This window comes from Mus caroli, chromosome 13, assembly GCF_900094665.2.
Source record: "Mus caroli chromosome 13, CAROLI_EIJ_v1.1, whole genome shotgun sequence".
NCBI lineage: Eukaryota > Metazoa > Chordata > Mammalia > Rodentia > Muridae > Mus > Mus caroli.
The window spans coordinates 86272598-86288279 of record NC_034582.1 but is presented as its reverse complement, the minus strand read 5'-3'; the positions used below and the strand labels follow the sequence as shown (position 1 = coordinate 86288279).

Genomic DNA, 15682 nt, shown 5'->3' with positions numbered 1-15682 from the left:
CTGTATCCCAGGCCTCTCAGCCTTACTACTGTATCCCAGGCCTCTCAGCCTTACTACTGTATCCCAGGCCACAGCTGAATGTTCTGATTATCTCTATCAAAGTCTGTTTGTATGTATTCTTACAAAATTTACATTGCTTTATTACGCTTTTTAAAAAAGATACTTGCAAATACTTTGGAAGTAGTTTTTTCTTTTTTTCCCCCTTCTTCCCTTCCTCCCTCCCTTCCTTCTTCCCTCCCTCCCTCCCTCTCTTCTTCTCTCCCTCCTCCCTCTCTCCCTCCACTAGTCATTCACCATAGACTGCTAGAAGAATATAGTCTTCCTATATTAATTTATAAGTTGCTTGCTTTGGTTTTTGTTGTTGTTGATATGTTTGTTTGTTTGTTTTAAATCTCTTTTAGCTGTCTTTAGCTGACTGAGTTTTCTGCAAACGTGCAGTTAGTTTTCAGGTTTGACTAGATTCTCCCACATCATTAGTGGTGAAACTGGCCACTGGACTGCAGTGAATTGACCCAACCCTAACATTTATTTATTGGGATTCTTACCTAAAGAACATTTTCTTAGCAACTATTGTATTATCTGGAAGTGTGTTCTGTAAATAAGTGGAGGATTAATTCTCTGCTCATTTTCCTTAAGTCATTAATTCTCAGAGTGTGGTACCCTAGCAACCCTCCAGTAGATGGGATGCTTTGGTTTTGAATTTAATGTTGTTAAGATTTTTGGGTTTTTAAATTTTATTTGAATTATTTTCAGTTCTGTGTGTTCTTCATTATTTTTATAGTCACTTGTCCCTTTAAGTGAGAAAGAGCCCCCTAACTTGAATTCTTTCCTTCTGATGTTGGTTACTGGTAGATTCTTGCAGTGTCTCAAGCTTACCTGGTAGAGTTTCTGCCTCAGCTACTTCACAGATCTTGTCATAGAACATGATAAAGCTAGGCATGGCTGTGTGTTCCTGTAACCCTGACTTTTGGGACAGGTAGATCCTTGGAGCTCACTGGCCAGCCCACTTGGCTGAAGTGGTGGGCTTTCAGTTCAGTGAGAGACCCTGTCGTAATTCAATAAGAAGTGATAGAAGAAGAAGAAGATACACATTGTCCTCCTCTGATCTCCACTTGCATACTTAAGTGCCTACATCAACCCCTACCCCCATACAGTAGCTTGTGTACAGATGTTGTGTTGTAAAAGTTGACTTTTATGTCATTTTCATGTAGAGACCATTTTTCTATCTAAGTTATGAAAAAAAAGTACTGTTTAATTTTATTTTTGTTTCTACTTTGATAGTTATATGGTACAGAATGGATGGTATAATATTTGTATGGTAGAAAAGTAAATATAATATATTACTTTTTATTTTCTAGACATAGAAGAATTGAGTTCTGAGTAAGCCCACAGGGAGGATGGACAGTTACTTTAAAGCAGCTGTCAGTGGCTTGGACAAACTTCTTGATGATTTTGAGCAGAATCCAGGTTTGTTGGTTTTTCTACTTTGCTAAAATGTCCCCTTAACAAAATTCGATTTCAATCTTGGTCACGTTGTTATGTTCTCTCAAAAATGTGCCTGTTTCATTATAACATATTAACTTATTTTTACATCAGTAAGATCAATAGTCAGAAATAAAAGTTACTTTGTAGATACAAGCTTAGAAGAATTTTATGAGGAAGCTAAAAACAAATTGATAGAGTGCTATAAAATGAAATGTCATTTCTGTAAGAGATGGTATTTCCTCAGAATGAAGTTAGGAAATGTGGGGGCTCTTCTAGCTAGATTTCTATTTCTAAAACACCGTGACCAAAGTGACTTAGAGAAGAAAGGGTTAGTTTCACCTCACAGAATATAGTATATAGTCCGTCTTGAACGGAAGTCAGGGCAGGAGCTCAAGACAGGAACTGAAGCAAAGAACATGGAGGAGTAGTGCTTCCTGGTTTACTCCTCATGGCTGGTTCCTTGCTGTTTTATACAACCCAGAACTACCTGGCTAGAAGCAGCACCACCTACAGTGAGTTGGACCCTCTCACATCAACCATTAGTCAAACAAAGTAATGCTCCACAGACTGCTCTACAGATCATATGGTGGAGATGTCTTAATTGAGGTTCCCCTTCCCAGATGACTCTAGCTTGTGTCAAGTGTACAAAAACTAATCAGGACAATGACAGAACAAAAGCAGCTAAAGATAAGATTGTTCATCTACCTTTTCTGGTGTGGTTTACAGTGCAGCTGAGTTACTGACAATGTTTCTGTCACCTGTGACAGCTGCATTAAGAAGTAAAACTAGAACAGTTCACAGCAAATAAAAAGTCAGTGTGAAGTCCTAAAAACATATCTTCATAACCTTTTTTTGATTTGCATCATCTGAATAACTTTGTGTTTCTATTTTTTTTCCTAGATAAACAAGATTATTTCCAAGATGCATATGCTTTTAACCAGTGCTCAGTTTCTTCAGAGTTGGCCTCTCCACAGCTAGCTTTACTGTCTAAGGACCAAAGATGCATTAGTACTTGTGCCTCATCAGAAGCATGCTGTGAAGATGCAAATGAGACTTTTCTTGAAGGAAAGATACACGAGGGCTTAACCTCTAGACAGAATGAAAAAAACGTAGCAGGACTTGATCTTCTTTCTTCTGTGGATGCTAGTACTTCAGATGAGATCCAGCCTTCCTGTTTGAGACGATGTAGTAAGCCTGTCTGTGACCTGATAAGTGACATGGGTAACTTAGTACATGCCACCAATAGTGAGGAAGACATTAAGCAGTTATTGCCAGATGACTCTAAGTCTTCTGCAGATACTTTGATCACGTTAGACTCGTCTTCAGTTTCAGAGGCTTTGATTGGATTGGATTTGTCTTCAGTTTCAGATGCTCTCACTGTCTCTTCAGTAGACTGTGGTAGTAATGCTGTCAGAGAAGAGCAAAATAACATCAACGCTGGTGTAAAAAACAGAGATATTAGTATCAAAGAATTGGGTGTAAAAGTAGACATGGCACTTTTTGATTCTTGTAAATATAATAGAACAGAAAATTTAAAGGATAAAATTATTTCTAATGAGTTAGAAACAGTTGATTTTGACATGCCATCTGTTTTGATGGAACAAAGTTCTGAAATGTCTAATACCAAAGATAACCCACAATACAAGAGGCTGCCATGTGAATTGTTAAAAGATGATGGCTGCTTGGCAGAAGAGAAAGTAGCTGTGGCAGTCAATAATACAGAGTGTTTAGAAGAAGGAGGAGGATGTAACACAACTGCTATGCCTTGCAAGCTTCCAGAAAATGAAGGGATATCCCCAAGTGACCCAGCTTCAAAAGATGAAAATTTCAAGTTACCTGACTTTTCCCTCCAGGAAAATAGAACTGCTGTGTTCATGAAACAGACTGTAAAAGAAGACTCAGGAAATTTAGACCTTAAAGATAACAATGATATAGTCCATGTTTCAGGTGATGATGCGCCCCCTTCACTGTCCTGTCTTTCATTGTCTGGGTCTTTGTGTGGATCATTAATTGACAATAATGCACACAGTGATATTTTACCTCCTAATGAGTCTGAAGGTCAGAACAATGATGCAGTGACTATACACGAAGAGATACAGAAGAGTGATGTTTTAGATGGGAAGACAGATCTTTCAAAGAAGGAAACGTGTAGGAGCATATTTCTTCAGCCAGTAAATGAAAAGAAAGGGGAGGGAAAGGTTGAGGTTGAGGAGATGGTAATCAGTGGTGAGTCTTTGGAGTCCCCTGAGGATGCCAGCTCTGCCGCAGCAGCTGGGTCTCCAGTGGCACTTTCTGCTGCAAGTGCCCCAGAGGCTCCTGGTCCATGTGAAGGTCTCACTTTTCCCAGCAGTGATATGGATGGGCAAGAGTTGGATTACTTTAATATTGATGAAAGCATGAGGAGTGGCATACTAATTAGTGATGCTGAACTTGATGCTTTTCTGAAGGAACAGTGTCTTCAGAACTCGAACACAGTGTCTTCTGGGGAACATGTAAATGGTTCCCAGTTGCAGATGAATCAGATCACTATGAAAGGACCACATGATGAAAATGCTGGGGATATATACTTCAATGCTGAAGCAGGAGCTGCTGGAGAAGATGGAGGTGGTGTCAACTGTGAAACAACTGATAAAGGAAACACAGAAAATAATGGTCTTTCCGTAGGAGAAAAAGGCACAGTTCCAACTGAAAGAGAGTTATCTGCCTGTCAGCCTGACATAAGGGATGAATTGCCAGTCCCCAGTATTAAAACCCAAGCTGTTGGAGGGGCTCGACCTAAGCAGCTGCTGAGTCTTCCACCAGGAACAAGGAGTTCAAAGGAACTGAATAAGCCAGATGTTGTGGATGTGCCAGAAAGTGAGCCATGCACAGCAAATGCTATTGCTGTATCCACTTGCTCTGCAGATCATATACCTGATTCTCAGGTTAGCTTCAACTCCAATTACATTGACATAGAAAGTAATTTTGAAGATGGATCCAGTTTTGTAACTGCAAACAAGGAGTCTCTGCCTGAAAATAAGCGCAAAGAAAGCTTGCTTTTGGGCCAGAAACAACCTACATGGGTTCCGGATTCAGAAGCTCCAAACTGTATGAACTGCCAAGTCAAATTCACCTTTACAAAACGGCGACACCACTGCCGAGCATGTGGGAAAGTAAGTTATAGAAACCTTAGCCTTTTATTCTTCCATGGTCCTGGGGATTAAAAACAGGTCCTCACACACCAGGAAAACTCTCTCCAAGTTACTTTTCTATACTCTAAGTATCTATGTTCTCAAATATTGCTAAATTAGATATTCCAACCTGAGTGGATCCTCCTTTGTCCTTGAATAGTTAATTGTAAGACCACTTTGCAGCCAGTTTCCTGATCATTGCCTAGGAAAACACTAGAAAGCCAGTAGCTTATAAAGAATGCCATGCCAGACTTTGCGTCCTTATTGAAGTTGATGGTAAAGATGCTGTCCATGAATTCTGAGGAAATTGTCTTTAAAGACTGGCATGCTTTTTAATTTAGTATTTTTCATGTTGGTTTCAGAACAAACTACCCTATCTTAGCAAAATAGTGTCCTACTTATGAAAACCAGGTTCTTGTAAATTGTAGGTAAGCTTATCACTGGGCTGCTACAAGATACTTTTTAAATGATACAGAAAGCTTTTTAAATGATAAACATTTACTGAAGAAAGTTTTTACTGCCTTCCAGTTAACATAGTTGATTCAAAATGTTTTCTTATCAGAGATATCATATAAATAAAAATATTCAAATTGCATTAGAGTTCTTTAGAAAAACAATTACTATATATATTTATGTATAAATATATGTATATAATTATAAAGGGATTCATTAGATTTGATGATAGGAGGCTGATTATTCCAACAGTGGTTATCCACATGTTATAGAGGCATATAGTGCTGTAGCTGCTTAGTTCAGGAAGCTGGAAGCCGTTGATCAAAGTAGTGTGGTGGTGGGGTCCTGTCTGATGCTGAAGTCCTGGCATCTCCCTGGAGAGTCATTGACATGGCTGAAGAAGCTGGAATTTGTTATTCTCTAGTGATAGCAGCAGCAGTAGACATGCTTGCTCAAGAAGAACGCAGCTTGTCCTCATTGGCTGCCTTTCTCTTCCACTATAGCTTGCCAGGCCCCCAGTTTATTGGGTAGTGCTGCTCAAACCCAGGCTATGTCTTTCCCCTTAGTTGTCATTCTGGTTGTCAGTCTAGTCTTGAAGCACCCTCATAGACACACCTAGAACTCCTGGACACCTCTCATCCCACTTAACCTTGACAGTCAAGATTAACTGTCGTACTTAAAGATCAGTAAATATTTATATTTATGGTTGTGGTAACTAGAAAAAAATGGATCATATAATAAAGTAAGAAAGTAATTTTCAGCTAATTAGGTTTTGAGCTTCTGTCCCCTTGCCTCCACTAGGTTTAAATGTGCTTGAGACAAAATTTAGTATTTTATTCTTTATAGGTATTTTGTGGTGTCTGTTGTAACAGGAAATGTAAGCTTCAGTATCTAGAGAAGGAAGCAAGAGTATGTGTAATCTGCTATGAGACTATAAATAAAGGTGAGTATTAACCTGACATGTTTTCTTCCATAAAATGAATATATGTTAAGTATAACTGGATTATGACAAAGATAAACTTGTTTATTTTCTTAAGGCAAGGACCTAGTGTTGACTTATCTGGCTTAGGTGGGACATCCCAAGACTTGGTTTCTCTTTTTGTTCTACTCTCACAATTAACACTACCAGTCTGGAAAGGAAGCACTCAGGTTCTGGAGTGGCAGTTCATTGCCCTTTAACAGGTACCAAGCCCCTGAGTGCTGCATTTCATCTGCCTACTAGTTCATCATCACTGTGATCCTCATCGTCTTAGTGGAGACAGTCATAAAAGTAGCCACCATATTGGTGCTCAGGATTACATATTAATGCTAGAAGGCAGGTCATAGTTCTTACCTGTTAGACAATTGCCTGAAATGAAAATGAAGATAAGGACTTATATATAATTTTATAAACTCATAGGACACCATGCTGTGTCTCCTCTTTTTTTCTTAGTTTTAGAATGTCACTTGTGTGTGCTTCCCATTGTTTCTTGGCTCTCTAGCTAGTTTCCATTTTCAGCAGTGGTCTTGATGGTCTTGAGCTCCCATAGGGTGTGTGTGTCTGCTTGTGTGTGTGATACTGCTTTCACCTCTAGATACATGTCTGTTCTTTTGAGTAGTTCTTGCATTTTCAAAGATTTGTTGACCATTTAATTCCCAACGAAAATTACTTGACCCTTTTTTGACCAGGCCTGTGAACTAGCTCCTATTAGCTAGAAGAATAAATACCTGATAATAATTTGTTTTTCTCTTTTGAATGAAGATAAATTTTTTCAGCATTTCTCCAAAAAGCTCTGATGTGAGTCTGTTAGCCTGAGGTAAGCTGTTCTACCCCCTGCTGTTGACCTATACTATGGAAGATAATAGAACATAATTTAAAAAATATTTTTATATTATCGCCATTGTTTATGAAGAAGCTACATGCATATAATTGTTTTTCTTTTTGTACTCTTTCTGTAGCTATTAGCCCAAGCAGTTTGCTAGAGTCCAAATTTTACAGCAAGTTTTCACCTAAAAGTTCCTACTTAAAAAGCTATTATATTGGAGTTAACAGGTCAAATTTTGGGAAGAGACATTCTGATTATAGAGTCTGAGAGAGAGGAGGATATGCTCATTAAAGGGACTTCATAGAATAACAAGATAAACGTTTGGTCTCTCACAGATATAATGTAGAAGACTGGAAATGCTCCTCAGTAGTAGAGTGCTTGCTAGCATGTACAAGACCACGAGTTTAATTCCCATCAACACACACACACACACACACAAATGTGTTGTGGAGTGAATTTATTAGATAACCTGTTTTATTGTATTTCATTATCTTACATAGTTTCTTTTAGGGAGCTATCAGTGATTATTACAAGAAAATGCCAACTATAGGCTAGAAACTGACTGAAGTGATCATGTAAAGAGTGTTATCAGACATGAAAAATTGACTGAAAGGTTGTGAGGTGCATTCAGTAAAGGGATGGAAGAAAAGATTGAGTAGAGATTGTGGGTGTTAAGAAAGCTGCTGGGATTACGTGAGCTTTAGCAACATGCGAATACTGTCAGGTAAATTTGGATCCAGAGTGGAAATCTATATGTGGATTTTACTAGCTAGTGGAGTGATTTCTGAGAGCGCTGTCATTCCGGGATATTAAAGAAGATTGTAGCAGTGACAGCACTTATGGTCATTCAGTTTGAGAAGTGCTGAAGATACTGTTGCCAGTACTATTCCTTTTTCTTATTGACGTATTATTCAGTGATATTTAGGAACTATTCTGTATTCTGGAGCTCTAGCTGACAACAACATAGATGTTCTGTTGACAGTAGGATTTTTGAATGTGGAGATAAATAGTAAACAGAAAGGTCCTCAGATGGTAATAATACCCTAAATTTAAAGTTAAAATGTACAAAGATAGAAACAGATCAGTGACCATAATAATGCTTTATGATATGATATGTGACTTGGGACTTAAAAGAAATAGACTGGGTCTGTGTGAGAACCTGTGGAGAGAACATTCTAGGCAGAGAAAAGAGCAGACTGTATTAAGCTGTATTTGCTTAGCTTGAAAAACAAAGGCTCAAGTTAATACTCCTAGTGAGTCAGTGGGTTGTGCTGACAGATGAGACTAGGGGTATAGAGCCTAGTCTAGTTAGAAAGCCATAAAACATATAAAAGCCTTTAATTCCAGCACTTGGCAGGCAGAGGTAGGCAGATCTCTAAGTTCAAGGCCAGTTTGGTCTACAGAGTGAGTTCCAGGACAGCCAGGACTACTCAGACCTTGTCTTAAAATAAACAACCCTTCAAAACAAAGCCATTTTTAAGTAGCTTTAAAATGACGATTAAGGAAATAGTCATTTAGGTCTTAAAGATTTACTCTGGAGTATGTCACTAGTAGATAATAGGAGTAAAAGGAAAAACAGACACTTGTATTCAATAAAGATGATTTTCTATAGTGGATATCAAGCATACAACAACTAAAAATATTGAAATAACTCATTTATAGCTTATCAAAGTAGAGTGCTGTCAAATAAATATTAGTCACTTGGACATCTTTGCCAAGTGCCACTTTCTCTTGATTGGCCATTTATTTCTTTCTCCTTGTAACTTGAAAAATCAAATATTTATTATAGCTTACTAGGAAGTTCAAAAGCACGAGTTGTTAATACTCTTCTTTCCCCTTTATAGCTCAGGCATTTGAAAGGATGATGAGTCCAGGTGGTTCTTGTCTTAAGTCTAATCATTCTAATGAATGTGCCACTGCTCAGCCACTTCAGGAGACCCAAACATCCAGTACACCTTCACCTACAACTTTGCCCATCTCAGCACTGAAACAACCAAATGTTGAAGGTAACCAGAGTACACTGCTGTGGCTTACACCAAGAATAAGTTATTTAAGTAGAAATACTCTAGTAGTCAGGATCCAAACAGAAAAGAGAAACCAATTCCCTGTCGGGGGATTTCGGCAAGGAATTGGTTATACATGCATGATGGAGACTGGAAATACGCTTAGGAGTCTCAGACTCACATAACTGCAGGAAGCAGCCACCACCACTAGGATCAGGGGGATGGAAGGAGGGAGAAGGCAGAGAGGGTACCTGGTGGTGCTTAGCTCTCAGACCTGGGTGTTGGGGCTAAAGCACCATATGACTAAAGCTGTGTGACCTCTGGGAAAGTGCCATATGGCAAATATTGGAAGCATCAAGGAGTCTTACAGCTGGTGCTCAGGTGACTGAGGGAGAGTTCTAGATTTGATATTAGGAGTGCTGACAGTTGTGAGACTTGCAACATAACTGCTGGTGCTACTGGTACTGCTGTTGCTGTTGCTGCTGGTACTACTGGTGCTGGTACTACTGCTGCTACTGCTGGTGTTGCTGCTGTTGCTGTTGCTGCTGGTACTACTGGGACTACTGCTGGTGTTGATGCTGTTGCTGTTGCTGCTGGTACTACTGGGACTACTGCTGGTGTTGATGCTGTTGCTGCTGGTGCTGCTGCTGCTGCTGGTACTACTGGTGCTTGTACTACTGCTGGTGTTGATGCTGGTGCTGCTGTTGCTGGTGCTACTAGTGCTGCTGCTGGTGCTTGTGCTGGTACTGCTGCTGGTGCTGGTGCTGCTGGTGTAGGAATCCTAGCAGGAATTAGGGCACAAAGAATCCCATCCCTTTCTACATTTTGGCCTCCCTTTCCCACCAGCCCCCTACCCTGGCATATTCTGACCACAGCCAGTTAGCAAGAAGACAAGGTTAGGATTTGTACTTTCTAGACTACCAGCCTAGCATGCAAGAGCTCAGTGTAGAATGGGGGCTTGGGTTCTAGTGATAACCAGTAAATAACTTTCTTTAAAAACTTCTCTTTAATTGTATATTTTACAACAATAACACACTATTATTTATTTGTCTTTCTCTTTTAAAAAAGACTCAAGCTAGTCCAAGCTTTTGAACTCAAGTTAACCTACTATGAGTCATTGATTACAGACATGCACTACCATAACATCTTTTTTAAACCTTTGAATTTTCTGCTAGTTTGTTCTAGTTTGTGGCCATTGTCAATCTCATACAAGGCCAGTATATATTTGCAGACATTATTTGGAAGCAAAGGCTGTGACATTTTAGAAAATAGATGTAAATATCAGTTAAAGATAAATTTGATTCTTCTGACAGTTGAGTTGGGGGCAGGGGGAGGACTTAGATCATCGCTCAGTGACTTTTCTATTTATAATATCTGAATGGAGATACGTAATGAAATTGTGTATTTTAGCTCTAAAGATAATAATTTCGTGTCTAAAGTGATTTGTATGTTCTTAAATAGTCTAAATTATTATCAGACGATTGTAAATGTAAGAAAGGTGCCTTGTTTAATACATCCACCCATGTTACAAATACATGTACTTAATTCCAACTTTTCCCATTGTATTCTCCATTCTAAAAAGAGACATGAAGCTTCTTGTGTTTTTATGTTCTAAAATCATCTCGTTTTAATTCTTGAAACTTTTGTCTAGATGCTTTCTAACAACAATAGCAACAAAATAAGAAAAGGTAATACTTTATGTAAGGTTTATGACCCATATTATAAGAACTACAGTGTTGCTGTTTGCATATTAAATGAGAATACAAAAAGACCTCTGGAATACATAAGTAATCCAGTTTCACACTTTTTTTTTCAGACTTACCTCTTTCTGTGTGATTTTCTTCACTTACTTCTAGGCCCCGGTCTGTTCTTCATCCCTGCACCTTACTCAACCCTTAAGGTGTACTCACTAACTGCTTGTTATGGTTTGACTCTGATGTGTCCCCCAAAGGTTCATGGGTGAAAGGCTTGGTCCCCAGTCCAGTGCTCACAAAGGAGGCCTTAGGGAAGTGACTGGATTTCTAAGGTTTGGGGCTAATCAGTGAGTTAATCTGTTGTTGGCTTCATAATCCCACGACCTTTCGGGAGGGGTGGAAACTAGATGGTGGGGTTTAGCTGGAGGAAGTAGGTCACTGGGGTGTGCCCTGGAAAGTATCTATTTTGTCATTTTTCCTTATTGTCTTTGTCTGCTTCCTGGGCACCCTGAGGTGAGCAGCTCTGCCCTGCTGCATCTTCCTCACCATGGGGCACTACCTTGTAATAAGCCATGGAAATGGAGCTAAGCCACCTTGGACTGAAACCTCAGAAACCCTTGAGTCATTTCCTCGGTGGTTTGTTTTAGCGATGGAAAGCTGGCTTAACATGCTGCTCCATGGATACTTCGCCTCAGTAATAGAGGCCTTGTATCTTCCCTGCTGTCCATAAGGTTTTAGATTCTCTTTTCCGTTCAGAGCATGTGGCTCCCTAGGCATAGACTCTTCTCAGGATATATGAATTAGAGAAACTATTTCCCTAGGCTTCTCTGAGAATATAGGACTTGCAGGTGAATAGCAGAAGGATTCTGAAAACATTAACCGACCTATTTGGTGTTATAATCCTGCCATATTGCCAAATAACCCAACTCACTTTTCCAACTCATCTTAGGACCATGTTCCAAAGAACAGAAGAGAGTATGGTTTGCAGATGGCATACTGCCGAATGGTGAAGTTGCAGATACTACGAAATTATCATCTGGAAGTAAAAGATGCTCTGATGACTCTAGTCCCGTCTTACCTGATGTGCCCACAGTAAGGAATCTAAATAACATTAGTTAAATCATAATTCTTCACGTGATTACTAGTGTGCTTATCCTTTGGATGCCTTGAATTTGCCTTGAAAAAAATATATGTGCATATTTTGCTTTATTTTGCTTCCCTTATAGCACTTTGCAAACTACATTATTTCTGAGTTGAAGATTGTAGGAAGTGCTGATGCAGCAGGTCTGTTGGCCTCATTTTTCCAACAGCTCTAAATGGCCATTAGCATTTTTTAGTAGTAAAGTGTTTTTAATAAATTATGAACTTTTCGTTAGCTATAGTGCTATTGCCCACTGCGTAAGCTATGCTACAATGTAAACATAGCTTTTGTGTATGCATATTTGCTGTACTATGGAGCCTGGATCCCCTAGATCTGAGATATGCTTGGATTGACATTGTTAATGGATTTTATTTTTTTAAATAAAAAACTTATTTTAGTTTTAATTTTGTGTATGTATGTCTGTCTCTGTGGGTGTATACACATATGTGTAGATACTCACAGAGGCCAGAGGAAGGCATTGGACCCCCTGGAACTGGAGCCTGGTGTGGGTGTTGGTATCAAACTCTGGTCCTTTGTAAGAGCAGTAAGCACTCGTAGTTACAGGCCATCTTTCTAGCCCTGGATTTTACCCCTCTAAATGTTAGTTTTAGGCAGTGATTCTCAATTTTTAAACAAAAACCTCAGAAGTGTTAAATAAATAAAGTTAAATAAATAAAGTGTTAAATAAATAAGCGTTAAATGTCATAGAGAGCCCGAAAGTACACGTTATGTGGTTCCATGTATTTATAATTACTGTTCGTAAAATTAAGATAGAAAAAGCTTTAAAGTACTTATTAATTAAATGTAATAGGGGCTGGAGAGATGGCTCAGCACTTAAGAACACTGGCTGCTCTTCCAGAGGTCCTGAGTTCAATTGCCAGCAACCACATGGTGACTCACAATTGTCTGTAAGGGCATCTGATGTCCTCTTTTGGCAGTCGGGTGTACATGCAGCAGAGCATAATAAGTAAATAAATAAAAGTTTAAAAGTAAAACTATTTTGTAAATTATATAATATATAAGCCAATCAATGATACTTTAAAAACCAGTAGAGAGTGGCATTGTTTTGCTTCCACATGTAGTATGTTGTGATATATTCTATTGATTTTATGAAGAAAATCTAGGACCTCATTGTCCCTCTGAAAGGATGTTACATTCCCTAGACTGCAACTTGAGAATGATAATTTAATTTAGGTTGATATTAACTTAGTGGTCTTTGTACATTGTTGGTGATATTTATGCTTGCATTCACACAGCTGTAGTAGGTGTAAGGAGAAGTCATGTGATCTATACCACCTGCACGTGAAAGCTGTTGAGTAGATTTTGTGGATAGACGGAGTTAGGAAAGGTGGCATCGTCCTCAGCTCACACCTATTCTCAGTCATTGTTCCAACAACACAGACGAGGAAATACATTTGTTGTCATGGATGCTCCCCCTCAAGATCAGTCTTGCACAGTCTGAAAGCGGCTGGATGAAGATGACTGGGGGGGGGGGGGGTTTTTTCTGAGTTCAAGGCCAGCCTGGTCTACAAAGTGAGTTCCAGGACAGCCAGGGCTACACAGAGAAACCCTGGGGGGGGGGGGGGGGGGGCTTTTTCCAGGTGATTGCTGCTGTGACTCTGCCTCCCAGCCACTCCTTTGCTGCCCTCCTCTTTCTTCTCCCTCATTCCTCCAGGCTGTCAAGTTTTAAGAAGGCGAAAGCCTTGAGTTGAGCTTAAGCTGGTCACTGTGCAATGTAGTAGGTACAATCATTAACTAACTAAGTTAGTTAAAGTCATTAACTTCGTGCTCCTTAGTGTAGTATATCCTGAACTTAAAGAAGCAAATTGGCCTTCATTTCTTGGGAAATTCATCTTTACAAGCCTATTTTGGTTTCTTTATTTTTGTTAAAATATTTTTGGTTATGGAGGTTAACATTTCACTCTTGAACAGAGAATATGGACTGATTTAATTTTTTATTCTATATTTTACAGATGATAAATAAAGTGGATCATACCCATTCTCCTACAGTGGAAAAACCAAACAATGGTTTAGGAGACATTATAAGAAGTGAGATAAGCCAGAGTCCAACTTGTCACACTGTACCTGTGGAAAGACTGCCGGGGAACACAGGCACGGAAGGCTTGCCCATGCCTGGCCCTTTCACACTAGAAGATGATGTTTTTGTGGACAGTGAGGAGCCATCTACTCCTACTGTTGTGCCTGCTAATACTGGTTTGCCTGTTGCTAGCGTTTCAGACTACAGGTTATTGTGTGGTGTTGCCAGATGTGTCTGCAACAACATTAGTCTTCTACCAGACGATGACATTGGTTTGCCTCCCCTTCTGGCCACATCTGGAGAAGACGGATCAGGTAGGATAGTGCCTACTTAAAATTGAAAAAGAATCCTTAGTTTGGAATTTTCAGGACAAGGTCTATGCAGCTGTGTGCTAGCATGAAGCTTGCTGTGTAGACCAGGCTGTGAAAGAACAGGTGTGAGCTACCATAGCTGCTTTAAGGAAAAAGAACTTTCTAAAGAGAACATATGAATTTTGTCTCTAGTATGTAAAATGCATTTTAAAACTTAAACATTTTTATTATGCTATATATAAGGGGTGATAAATTTAACTTATAAAAAGTCTTAATTTGTATAAAACAAATCCAAAGTGATTTGAATTTTTGAGTCATTTATTGTATGTGGGTCTCTGCTTTAGGATAAATTGAAAACTAACACAATGAGGAAACTCATCAGAAATGTTTCTATTTTGGGTTTTAACTCTAGGTTTTGTATTTTTTTTTTTTAAAGAAGAATGATTCACACAGAAATAGCATTAGATTCTATGATAAAGCTTGGGATTTTAGGTCATCATCTGCTACTTACTTCATGTATGACTTTAATGTTAGTTGATCTCATTGAGTCTCCACTTCTTTGTAAAAAGAGAAAGCAGGTGAGTTGGGGCTACTGTGACTGACTCCACCTCAAAGTTGCCTGTTGCCTCAAGCATTATACGACATCCTGAAACTGCCCAGGTGGTGTTGTTTGTGTCATCGTGGAGAAAAGCAGCTTACTATTTATTACTCATTGCCTGTAGGGGACATTTTGTGAGCTTACCTCCAGAGACAAAAGTGTTTGTAAGCTCTTGTCTTAGAATATCACACATATTTTCCAATTGGTCGTTGTTTTGTTTTGCTGTGGCTACTGTCACTAATATGCATGTGGCAGCAAGAAGCATAGGAAACTTGAATGTAGATTCTCTTCAGAAATTGGAATGCCCTTTAGTGTACATATGATGTGTAGGAGGGTAGGTGAATGTCACAGCATATGTGTGGTAGTCTGAGGACAGCTCTGGGGAGCTGGGCTGTTCCGTTCTACAGTAGGTTGTAGGGAAGGAAACTTGCATAACAAGTGATTTAACCCACTGAGCCATTTTGCAGGCCCTAGAATCCACTTTTTAAAAATAATTAATTAATTTTTATTAGGTATTTATTTCATTTACATTTCCAATGCTATCCCAAAAGTCTCCCACATGCTCCCCCACCAACTCCCCCACCCACCCACTCCCACTTCTTGGCCCTGGCATTCCCTGTACTGAGGCAGATAAAGTTTGCAAGACCAATGGGCCTCTCTTTCCTTCTGATACATATGCAGCTAGAGACGCGAGCTCCGGGGGTACTGGTTAGTTCATATTGTTGTTCCACCTATAGGGTTGCAGATCCCTTTAGCTCCTTGGGTACTTTCTCTATTGGGGGCCCTGTGATCCATCCAATAGCTGACTGTGAGCATCCACTTCTGTGTTTGCTAGGCCCCGGCATAGTCTCACAAGAGGCAGCTATATCTGTGTCCTTTCAGCAGAATCTTGCTAGTGTATGCAATGGTGTCAGNGTTTGGAAGCTGATTATGGGATGGATCCCCGGATATGGCAGTCTCTAGATGGTCCATCCTTTTGTCTCA

General features: G+C 39.4%; 1 protein-coding gene across 4 annotated transcripts in view; it reads left to right on the top strand.

Moving 5' to 3' along the window:
- Positions 1 to 15682, top strand: part of Zfyve16 (zinc finger FYVE-type containing 16) — a 50194-nt gene that overhangs the window by 6589 nt on the left and 27923 nt on the right. For 2 of the 4 annotated variants that reach the window (XM_021180901.2, XM_029468385.1), the window contains 6 exons: positions 1359 to 1467; positions 2386 to 4637; positions 5955 to 6051; positions 8758 to 8919; positions 11560 to 11702; positions 13725 to 14103. In XM_021180901.2, coding sequence (XP_021036560.1) covers positions 1398 to 1467; positions 2386 to 4637; positions 5955 to 6051; positions 8758 to 8919; positions 11560 to 11702; positions 13725 to 14103 — 3103 coding nt within the window. In that variant the 5' untranslated portion in view covers positions 1359 to 1397. Of the gene's footprint in view, positions 1 to 1358; positions 1468 to 2385; positions 4638 to 5954; positions 6063 to 8757; positions 8920 to 11559; positions 11703 to 13724; positions 14104 to 15682 lie in introns of those variants that run through there. The other 2 variants (XM_029468386.1, XM_029468387.1) reach the window with 2 other exon arrangements.